At 38.1% G+C, this 12,237-nt stretch overlaps 1 protein-coding gene across 6 annotated transcripts in view; it reads right to left on the minus strand.

Annotated features, from left to right (window-relative positions):
- CARMIL1 (capping protein regulator and myosin 1 linker 1) overlaps positions 1-12,237 on the minus strand; it is a 346,904-nt gene that overhangs the window by 33,994 nt on the left and 300,673 nt on the right. For all 6 annotated transcript variants that reach the window (XM_053602593.1, XM_053602591.1, XM_053602592.1 and 3 more), the window contains exons 30-31: positions 7,893-7,959; positions 7,443-7,639 (exon numbers count right to left, since the gene is read on the minus strand). In XM_053602593.1, coding sequence (XP_053458568.1) covers positions 7,443-7,639; positions 7,893-7,959 — 264 coding nt within the window. The remainder of the gene's footprint in view (positions 1-7,442; positions 7,640-7,892; positions 7,960-12,237) is intronic.

Below are 12,237 nucleotides of genomic sequence, written 5' to 3' on the forward strand. Positions count from 1 at the left end.
GTGTTTCTCAGGCTTGCCTATAGTTATCTGGCTAAGTGGCCAAGTTCTGGAAAATGGCATTCAGCTGAAAATGAAGTTCATCACTTCACTTATGAACTACATGAACCTTAGTGCTTTATGTGTCAACTTTTACCTGAATAGATAAGACTCCAAGGACCAAAGAGGAATTTGCAGCCAAAAAGTAAAAGCAGCCTGGATCCCTGAATGACCATTGTAGGGTCTCCTGACCAGAAATAACCACAATGAACTATGATGTAAAAAATAAAATATAGAAATACCTGGGAATGTATCGAACAAAGGAGGTGAAGGATCTCTGTAGAAAGAATTATGAAACTCTGAGAAAAGAAATACCAGAAGACATTAACAAATGGAAGAACATACCATGTCCTTGTCTGGGAAGAATCAACATAGTTAAAATATCTATTTTACCTAAAGCAATCTGTGCATTCAGTGTAATCCCCATTAAAATACTAACAACATATTTTGAAGAACTCAAAAAAATAGTTCTTCATTTTGTACGGACCCAGAAAAAAACCCATATAGCCAAGTCAATTCTTAGTAATAAAAACAAATATGGAGGCATTACTCTGTTAGACTTCAGGTTATAGTACAAGTCCACAGTGATCAAAACAGCATGGTATTGGCACAAAAATAGAGGTATAGATCTATGTAACACAGTAATAGAAAAAGCTAGAGATGAAACCAGTCTCTAATACCCATTTGATCTTTGATAAACCAAACAAAAACATATACTGGGGAAAAGAATCCCTATTCAATAAATGGTGCTGGGAGAACCAAATAACCACATATAAAAGACTGAAACTGGATCTGTACCCCTCACCACTTACAAAAACAAGATGGATGAAATATTTAAATCTAAAACATGAAACAATAAAAATCCTAGAAGAAAGAGTGGGCAAAACTCTAGATATCAGTCTGGGAAAGATTTTATGAAGAAAACAGCATTAGCAATCGCGACAAATAACAAAAATAAATAAGTGGGGCTTAATTAAGCTGAAAAGCTTATGTACAGCTAAGGACAAAACAAAGCACAACCACCTTCAAAATGGGAAAAGAAATAAACATGTTATGAATCTGATGAAGGCTTGATAACTAGAATCTACAAATTAATCAACAAAGAAAGAGCAAACAATCCCATCTATCACTGGGCAAGAGACATGAACAGAACCTTCTCTGAGAAAGACAGATGAATGGCTAACAACATATGAAAAGATGCTCATCATCCCTAATCATCAGAGAAATGTAAATCAAAACCACTCTGAGATACCACGTAACCTCAGTGAGAACAGCCCACATCATAAAGTCCCAAAGCTGCATTTGTTGGTGCAAATATGGAGAGAAGGCAACACTTTTACACTGTTGGTGGGACCGCAAACTAATATAGCCTCTTTGGAAAAAAGTATGGAGAATCCTCAAATAACTCAAAACAGACTATCCATTTGATCCCACAATCCCATTACTCGGTAACTACCCAGAAGAAAAAAAAATTATTTTATATAAGGATTTACACTAAATTGTTTATTGTAGCTCAACTTACAATCCTTAAGATGTGGAATCAAACCAATTGCTCATCAACCCAGGAATGGATTAACAAACAGTGGTATATGTATACTATGTATACAATCATAAAAAAGATGGGGTTAATACATCTTTTGTATTAACCTAAATAGAACTGGAGAACATTCAGTATCACAAGAATGGAAAAGCAAGTATCCAATATATTCAGTACTAAGACGAAGCCAGTAGATGAACGAATACACCCACACACAAGAGAAAAAATGCTATTCGAGTTGGGGGTAGGCAGAAGGGTAGAGGAAGGGGGATTAGTGTGTTCTCACCTAATGGGCACAAGGTAAATGGCACACCCCCTCCGTGGGGACACATCTACAACAGGGACCTTACCTAGCAAATGCAAACATTATAAACTAATCTGAAATTTTTAATAAAGAAATACAAAATATTTCAACATAGTGTTTCAACATAGTAAGAATATATCTCATATAGTAGGGTTGGTTTAATCCTCCCTAATACAGTTCTGCCCCTCAATATTGTAGGTGATTGGTTCCAGCCCTCCCTCAGATAACCAAACTCTGGATGCTCAAATCCCTTATATAAAATGGTACATGATTTGTAGATAGCCCAGGCACATGCTGGTATATGCTTTGAATCATTTCTAGATTATTATAAGATCTAATACAGTGTGTTTTTATTGTTGTGTTATAATGCTTATTGTTTTTTTCTAAATATTTTAAATCTGCAGTTGGGTGAATCTGTGGATGCAAAACCCATGGATACAGAGGGCCAGCTGTATACTATGCATACCCCCTTTTCTCTGTTGTACCCTTTCTTAGGCATGCTGGAACATTCTAGTACCTTCAAAAATGGCATTTTCACTCTTAATTTACCTGTGTGAAGCTCTTTTTCCCAAAGTAAAGACTTTCAGAAAGTCACTTTGACTGAGGAAATAATTTTTGAATGTAAATTTTTGTAAAGTTCATTGATTTGCTTCTCTACACACATGGTTAAGAATCCCCTAAATTGGCGGCACCTGTGGCTCAAAGGGGTAGGGCGTTGGCCCCATATGCAGGAGGTGGCAGGTTCAAACCCAGCCCTGGCCAAAAACTGCAAAAAAAAAAAATAAATAAAAATAATAATAATAATAATTCTAAATACATGTGAAACTTACTAAATGTAGAATATAAATGTCTTAACACAATAACTAAGAAAATGCCAGGAAGGCTATGTTAACCAGTGTGATGAAAATATGTCAAATGGTATATAAAACCAGTATATGGTGCCCCATGACTGCATTAATGTACAGTTATGATTTAATAATAAATAAATTTTAAAAAAAAAGAATGCCCTAAATTAAAATAAAAAAGAGAATCCCCTAAATCAGTGAGGGTACATAAGGGTAGTATTTTTTTTTTTTGTAGAGACAGAGTCTCACTTTATGGCCCTCGGTAGAGTGCCATGGCATCACACAGCTCACAGCAACCTCCAACTCCTGGGCTTAAGCGATTCTCTTGCCTCAGCCTCCCGAGTAGCTGGGACTACAGGCGCCCACCACAACGCCCAGCTATTTTTTGGCTGCAGTTCAGCCGGGGCCGGGTTTGAACCCGCCACCCTCGGTATATGGGGCCAGCGCCCTACCTACTGAGCCACAGGCGCCGCCCCATAAGGGTAGTATTAATCAGTTTCCAGGGACATCTTTTTTCTCTTCTTCCTCTATTATTAAGTGAAGGAAAGAGAAAAAAAGGAGTAAAGGCAAAAGCCAACATAATATTTATATTGTAAAGGTAGCTAATATTAATAAAATGGAAATACTAATTTAAAGATTGTATACTTTTATTCTCCTTATTTCTCATGACTACTCAATGGTGTAGCCAATGCTGGCATTTTAGAAACAATTTGGCTCGGGTTTAAAAAAAAAAAAAAATCACATGCCTTATCCAGACACATTTTCCCAGGGAATGGAGAGCCCATTGGCTGAGCCTAACATCGGCTCTTACTGCTACAGGCAATGACTAACTTCTATGGGCTTATCAGCTATAATGCAATGTTTAAGAAGTTTTATATATATTTTAAGTAAAAAAAAAAGGAAACTGGCATATTTTATCTTTTGTTATTAAAAATAAATCTTAGTTTCTATAGGAGTATAGGAGAGAATTAAAATGTATAGCTAAAACATCTATATCCATTATTCATACGATACCTAGTAATTTAAAACCATTTTGGTTTGGCCTAAGATATACTTGTCTACTCTTCATATTTATGTATTTATTTGTATATTTTTGGCACAGAAATCAGTAGTGACATGTGCAACAATATGGCTCATGCCTGCAATCCTAGCAATGTGGGAGGCCAAGCCGGGTAGATGGCCTGAGCTCACATGTTTCAGACCAGTCTGAGCCAAGTGCTGAGAATGCGTCTCTAAAAAATAGCCAAGTGTTGTGGCAGGTGCCTGTAGTCCCAGCTACTTGGGAGGCTGAGGCAAGATAATGTCTTGAGCCCAGGAGTTTGAGGTTGCTGTGAGCTATGATGCCACAGCATTCTACCCAGGGCAACAAAATGAGACTCTGTCTCAAAAAAAGAAAAAAAATTATGTTTAGCCCAGAAGAAACTGGCATGTTGGCATTTAACTTAGCCTTACCTTGAGAATTCTGGACTTGGACAGGTTTAGTAGGGACATTAGTGTTTAGGGACAAGTTATAGAAAAGCTAAGGTTAACTTAGAACGGCCTGATTTTGTTCAATCTTAGCAAGAAGAACAATGACAAATGTTAATGATTGCTGTTGCCACAATCTCCTCGTTCTCACCTGAAAAACAGGAATAATGGTGCCTGTGTGGCAGCTTCACAAGGTTGTTTAAGACATGAAAGTAGTTTGAAAACTGTAGGCATTGTGATATTATAAAGGTAATACATTTCCACTATGAACACTAGTAAAAGCATGCTAATCCAAATTTATTAGTCCACCAAGGCTCTGGAAAGCCAGATTTATTTAGAACCATGGCCATTATCCCTTACTTTGGGACTCATCTTCGTGTTATAGCCCACGGTGAATCCCAACTTTAGTGTGAACAAAGGGCAAGTTTCTTTAGAATATTTTGATGGGGTTCAGGATATAGTACCCCACAATATGGCACCTTGGCATTTGAGAAGATAGTAGAAGCAGAAAGGTTTCTCTTTTTCCCCTCACCCTTCTTCCTTAAAGCAGGCCGCAAAATCCTCATTCAAATGGTATCCTCCCTATACCCAGAGGAAAGAACGAGTCTTTTCTCTGAAGAGGAGAAAGAGAAAAAAATCTGAACAAGGAGGACTTGTTCACTTCCCCGCAACTTCTGACCATCACATCACACTCCTTTGTCCAATCACATTCCTCTGCTTCCTCAACTTACCATAAAAACACTCAGCTTTCCCTGTTTCTTTGGTTCTTCATTACTGAACTTTTCCATATCACATAAAACTTCAACTACATAATTCGGTTAGGCTTTTCTCTTATTCTGTCTTTAGTTACAGGTGCTTCAGCCATGAACCTAGCAAAGGGTGAGAAAAAGCCTCTTTTCTTCCTTGCAGTATCACGTATGTATCTTCACTAGGTCTCTCACGACTCCCTTCCTTTCTTTGTTTCTTAAATGTGTAAAGAAAAAAATATACAAAATTCTCTCTTTCCATAAGTCACCAATTTAATGGGAAAGGTTAAGCCATCATTTCAGATACAAGTTACATTGTTAATGATTCTCCACATAGAAAGAGGCAAAAAGAAACCATTTATTTAGTAATAAGTTCAAATCTAGAGATGGGTTACTGTGTTTGAGGCTGTATCTTTCCCAAGGCCTTTTACTTATTTAAAAAAAAAAAAAGAAAAAAGGGGGGGGGGAAGTTTATTCTTTTAAGAATATGTAATAATTTAAAAAGTTAAAACCAAGTAAATTAGAAAACAGTTTATTAGAGGCTTTTTTTTTGGTTGGGGGGAGTTTTGTTTTTCAAACTGTGTCAAGTTCTTTAGCTTCAAATGAGAAAAATGAACGAAATGTAACTAAAGCTTGATCTAAAGGGAGTAAATTACAGATCATGGAAGTAAGTTGTTGTGACTCTCATCCATCTATGTCTCCAGCCATCATCTATTTATCTAACAAGCATTGTTGAACACTTACTACAGTTTATTTATTTTTTATTATTATTATTTTTTTCACTACAGTTTAAACCCACAGAAAGCACTGAGCATGTTACCATGGATAATAAATCACAGGTCCTTCCTACACAGAACTTACAGACAAGGAGAGAGCTGTGAAAACAATATGCTGTGAGAGCTGAACAGGCACCAGAGAAGCCAGGGCTTCCATGGAGAGGTGCTCAGGCTGTGCACTGAGTCAACTACTCTGTGAGAACATCCTTCCCTCACATCAGGCAACTACAGCTTTGTCGGAGCACAAAGGGGGAAGCAATGAGAAAGGGGTTGCAGCACCAGAGGACTGTAGCCCAGTGGGGTACATAGAGATGAAAGGAGGAAGGTGGAAAGCTGGTGATCAGGATCATATATACCTTTCAAACCTGTCAATTGATGATGTCTCATGAAGAACAGAGGATATAGGGAAAGGGCAGGTTTGTAAGAAAGACAGGATCTCAGTTTTCAATCTGTTGAGCCCAAAGTGACCTGGTATACTCAAGTTCAGGAGGCAAGTAGACATCCCAAAATCTAGAGCAGAGAGGGTTACAGTCACAACTAGAAACTAAAGCCACGGACTACAGCTCAGCACCTGTAGCACATTGGTTATGGAGCCTGCCATATAGACTGAGGCTAGAGAGTTCAAACCCAGCCCGGACAGCTAAACAACAATGACAACTGCAACAACAACAAAAAATACAGCCAGGCGTTGTGGTGGGCACCTGTAGTCCCAGCTACTTGGGAGGCTGAGGCAAGAGAATCGCTTAAGCCCAAGAGTTTGAGGTTGCTGTGAGCTGTGATGCCACAGCACTCTATCAAGGGTGACATAGTGAGACTCTACCTCAAACAAAACAAAACAAAACAAAATCCCATAGGGTTAGATGACATCACCCAATGGGCCAATAAAAAACTTAAAAAGGCCTAGCAGAAGAAAACTGAAAAGCATCACAGGAGAGATAGGTAGAAAAGAAAAGAATGTGGTAACTCAGACCAATTTTTGGGAAAGGATGGAGCTTTCTATGTCAAGGAATTGCTGAGACATCAAGTAAGATGACAGAAAGCTGAAAAGAGACAATAGGAGTAGGTCAATAGTGACCTTGTCAGGGTAGTTGGGGGTGGGCAGGTATGGAGGGACGATTTGGATTGTGGAGTGACATGACGGTGAGGAAGTGAGACAGTGGGCACAGACGAACGTTTCTAGGAAGTTTTGCTCTAAAGGAGAGAAAAGACATTAGCCAGGGAGAAACACAGGGTGAATTATATGAAGGCTCATCAACACATACAATTCAATCTTCTTCTGGAACAAAAGAGCAGAACGCTGAGTCATACGCCAATGCTCCCACATCAGACCTCTTCACGGGGACCACAGCAGGACAAAGCAGGGAGGTGGGGGCAGCATCTATGTGCACCCCCAAAGCAAACCATTTTCAATGGCAAGTAAGTTCTTTTGGTACTTATTTTATGTCTTTTCACTCAGACACTGTAAAACGCTATAGACATAGCCTATGTATCTCACCCACATGTCTGATATTTTTCTAGGGCTTTCCAAGGGCAGCTCTGTTCTCAAGAGTGGAAACTTAATAGCATTGACTTCTCCAAAATTATTGTGCACCAAGTTGGGTACTTAGCATGCATATCACGCGTAGAGAGGGTCCAGACTCCTTAACTATAGCTTTTGTGTTGTGCAAAGCACTCCAGCTTCCCGCAAGAAGGAAATAGTAAGGGAGAGCTGGGGCATCTTGGCCCACCTACCGCTGCTTGGGTGGGCTGCTGCTTCTTATTTCGTTTGGGGCGTAACTTGGTGAAGTGCTCCAGCTTCTTCCCCTCTTCAGAGGGCAACTCAAAGATAAATCCTGAGCTCCGCTTCTCCTGTCTGAAGGATGGGAAGGGTGGGTCTTCAATGTGAATTGGCACCTCTTCAAGAGCTTTATCTAGATCAAACTCCATTTCTAAAATTAAAACGAAAATGTTCAAGGCCAAAGCTTAATGCATAGAAATGTATAAAACAAATTCCTAAGAGTAAATTTATCATGGAATAGCAAACACTCATTCACAGATCACCTAACTCTCTTTCACTCTCATTCTCGCTATTTACTCATACGGTACGTCTCTAAGAAATATTCCTAAAATGGTCAGCGGGCCTTGCTGAGGGTCTTTCACAGTTACAAGGAAATGATTGGCATTAGCAAAACATTCACTTACCAAAGGCCCTAGAAACAGGCCGCAGCATTCGGCTATGGATACTCTTCCTTTTGGATTTAGGAGTCATCTAGCAATAAAATAAAGAAAACATTTAGACAGGTTGTCACAGAAAACTTGCCTTTCAAACTTCAGAAACATTCCAGAAATTGTTTAAACTCAGTATTTGTTTCACTGTTTTAGAGGATGGCTGATAGCCTGACTGAAAAGATTAAACTGACATATTTCTTCTTCTTCTTCTTATTTTAAATTGAGACAAAGTCTCACTCTGTCACCCTGGCTAGACTATAGAGGTGTCATCATACTTCACTGCAACCTCAAAGTCCTAGGGTCAAGTGATCCTCCTGAGTAGCCAGTACTACAGGCACCTGCCACAATGCCCGGCTATTTTTTTTTTCTCCTATTTTTAGTAGAAATGGGGTCTCTCTCTTGTCCAGGCTAGTCTCCAACTCTTGGAGCTCCAACGCTTGAGCTCAAGCAATCCTCCCAAGGGCTAGCATTACAGGTGAGAGTCACCCAGAATGGATATATTTCACAATATTTAAATTTCTCAAATGATAGAGTTAATGCCCTACTTTCTCCCCATAGCTTAACTAGCTAAATTCTATTTGTGTAGCTGAAAAGAAGAATGAATGATAATAAAATTTAACTTAAAGCTGTACATGAGGATATTAAAATAGATACATACTGGCATTCCTCAGTAAGACAGCTTTGATCCTGGTAGTCTTAAAAAATGAAACCCAAACTCAAACCAAGGCCAAAACTTAAGAGCATTTTCCTAGCTTTGGTGTCAACTGTTTATGGTGCAAAGCCAACCTTCAGGAAGTCATTATCTTTTCCCTTAATAGGATCACACAAATGTCAAAGGAGAGGGCTGACGTTTTGTTATCATTTACAGAAAAAAACTCAAAGGACAAAAACAAGCCATAGATGGCCAGGTACATGCCTGTAATCCTAGCACTTGGGAGGCCAAGACAGGGGGTGGGGGGTGGAAATCACCTGAGCTCAGGAGTTTGAGACTACTTTGAGCAAGCGCGAGACCCTGTCTCTACTAAAAATAGAAAAATTAGCCGGGTGTTAGGGTGGGCACCTGTGATTCCAACTATTTGGGAGGCTGAGATAAGAGACTCCTTTAAGCCTAGGAGTTTGAGGTTGCTGTGAGCTATAACATCACAGCACTCTAGCTGGGACAATAAAGTGAGATTGTCTCAAAAACACCAAAAACAACCCTAGAGATGACAAAGGCTAACACTCAAGCTGGCAGTAGGAGCAGAGCCAGGGACAGAACCTAGCGATGAAGGAGCTCAGCATCTCTCCCGTCCTCCTCTTTTAACTGGTTTGCTACTGGAAACTGGTACTTGTGTGAACTAAGAGCTAACGTAACTGAAAGAACTTAAGTTTGTGCACTTTCACTTCATTGAATAGGTCGTTGTCTAAGGCTTTCTCAAGAAAAAGAAATCTACCTGGTGGAAAAACATTCTTTGGCTCAAAGAAAAAAATCAGACATACTGACCTTTAAAGCAAACAGCTCTACAGTTTTGACAAATAAATATGCCAGCTTTAATAACAATACTTTTATTATTATTTTTGCTATTACTTATTGTTGAAAGATAGGGGAAGAGAAAAAGTGATGAGCAATATATTTAATTCCAGTCTGGTTTTCCTGAAATACAAAATGAAATTTGCTGATTTGGTTCTCTCAGGTTTTGTTAAAAGCAGACAATCTGAGGAATATCTATTTATAAAGTAACAGGCTTTGCAGGCTCAATAAAAACATAGTCAACCCAATGCAATGGGAAAGGAATCCAGTGTGAAGGCAGTTCTTCCCCAGCTTGGTCTTGCAGTTGGCTGAATGAGTTAGAGGCAAGCCTGGTCTATTTACAAGTGAAACCTCTGAAAATAATTAATTCTGAAGAGATACAAACTACTGAAATACAGGCTGTGTTTAGTTGTGAAAAGTTCTTCAGTATTTTACCCTCCTCGTATACAAATATAGTAGATAAAAGAATCAAGGAGCAGCTTGGGATATAATTTCTAGCCCATTTCATTCAGATTGTAGAATAAATAGGAAAGAAGTTTAAAAATGCATGGATTGAAGTTGTCCTTTTTTTCCCTGTGACTCTTGGTTAAATTTTATAGAAACAGTATTCATGAGGAAAAATAAGCTGGCTGAAGTTTCTCTATTATTAAAGCCTTTATAGTAGATATCAAATACCTGGAAAATACATGAAAATTATGACATTTTAAATACATTACAATTTCGCAAACATATGAAAAGGGATATATATAGTTATACATATAAAGCATAGATAAAATATAAAATATGCATAGAAAGAAACATTATAAATGGATATCCATCTGTAAATGTATTGTTCAGCTCAACCTAATTTTAGAGACATTAAGAAACACACAAAATCAGCAGTATTTTCTGATGGTTGATATCAATCAAGGGAGAACTCGTTTTCTACTCTTTGTCTCGTTTTTTAATGTTTCAAAGCCCAGTATACAAAGTTTGAACATTAGAAAAATGCATTCACATCCATTTCATTGCTTTATTTTCTGTGCTTTTTACAAGTGCAAAACCTTCTAATTCCATTTCCCACAAAACTCTTCCACTGTATTTATCATGTCTGAAGTTTTGCCACAGGGCCAATGGACTTTGGATAAAATACAGAAAATTTATAATCAGTCTAGTTTCTGCAATTGGTCTTTTTTTTTTTTTTGGCCGGGGCTGGGTTTGAACCCACCACCTCCAGCATATGGGACCGGCGCCCTACTCCTTGAGCCACAGGCGCCGCCCTCTGCAATTGGTCTTAAGAATGAAACCCAGTTTCTATCTCTTTCTCTCATTGGGTTTAAGTATAAAAATAGAGAAAAAAATTATTTCCCTAATATTTTTCTTACTTTTCTTTGGAATTTATTTTTCCTTAGTTTTATGGACAAGTGGACTTCCTCAATCTTATTGGCTTATTCCAACAATCCCATTACATATAAATCTAAAACAGGAGGAAAAGTGAAAATGAACTATATTTATCCACTTAAGTGTATATATAGGAGCAAATATTTAATGTTTTTCTAGAAATTTGGTTTACTTGCTCTCCTCCCTCAACTGTTGGGTTGATGAATTATACCCTAGGAAAAACATCTGACTTTACTATCTTCTTTGGAACTGTTAGCTCTCTTCCCTTTTTGTACTAAAATGAAAGGGTTAATTTTCTCAGACCGTTGTCTGGTCCTCATTGAGCTTCCTCTGACACTGGTTAATGCCTAAGTATTTTCTGAGACAGGGAAATCACAAGCTGCCTATCAGACGAAGGGCCAACAGCTGAGACAGAAGAAGTGCACACTCCAAATGGACCTTTCATAAATCAATTCATGGTTAACATGTTGTCAGCAATAAACCTAGACAAAATTAACTTATCTTAATAATTGCATTTTGAGTAATAAGTAATTTTTAATAGTCACATCCTAAGGAAACGAGAACAAAATGTTTTAAACTCTTAAAGGTCACTTTATCAGGAAAATCTTCAACAGACTTCTTTCTTATCCTAATATCAGAAATCATCAATAGATCCCCACTGTGGGAGATACTATGCCACAGCTCAATTTCCTAAGAATCCCAAAAGCACCATCAATATCTACATCACTCTGAAATCTTGCTTATCTCTTCCAATTTTTATAATAGATTGCAATAGATTTAAAACGATTCTGCCTGTAGCTCAAGAGTTTTGTCCACCTTCATCACAAGCTGTAAGACCAACATTGGAACCTTTCCAACAACATGACATTTTTCCCTGTCAATCCCAATAGAGTTAAATTGCCTAATACTACAAAAATAAGATGACGTAATTTCCTTGTTTGTATTTGCCAAGTTTGCACAAAAAATAAATAACACTCTTACTCCAAGCTCAAGAACTTACAACTTCTCCCCTACTCACACCAAAACTTAAAAGAAAAAAATAATACCCCAGTTGAGAAGCAGGAAGCAGATTAGGAGAATTCTTCTAATACAAAAAGCTGATCATGGTGCCAATTTTTTTTACAACCCCGGCCTCAAAGCAAGGAATATGACAAGAATCAGATAAAAAAAAAAAAAAAATCGTGAAAGTTTAAGTAATCATGTCTTTTCATTTTTATTATTGTATAAATGGAGTAAGCACTTTTCCTCTCTTGAATGTTTGTACCCTCTTCAGCAACACTCTGCTTGCTTTCAGGCACATGGCTGGGATATTTTAAATTCATCGCCTGTTTTGCTAGCTGAACCATCTTGTAAAATCCAATCTTGTCTCTAAATTGTTGCCTATTTCATTCAGGATCCGCAGATGGACGACGACACTGTGGTCTCCTG

The sequence above is a fragment of the Nycticebus coucang genome, chromosome 9 (assembly GCF_027406575.1).
Source record: "Nycticebus coucang isolate mNycCou1 chromosome 9, mNycCou1.pri, whole genome shotgun sequence".
NCBI lineage: Eukaryota > Metazoa > Chordata > Mammalia > Primates > Lorisidae > Nycticebus > Nycticebus coucang.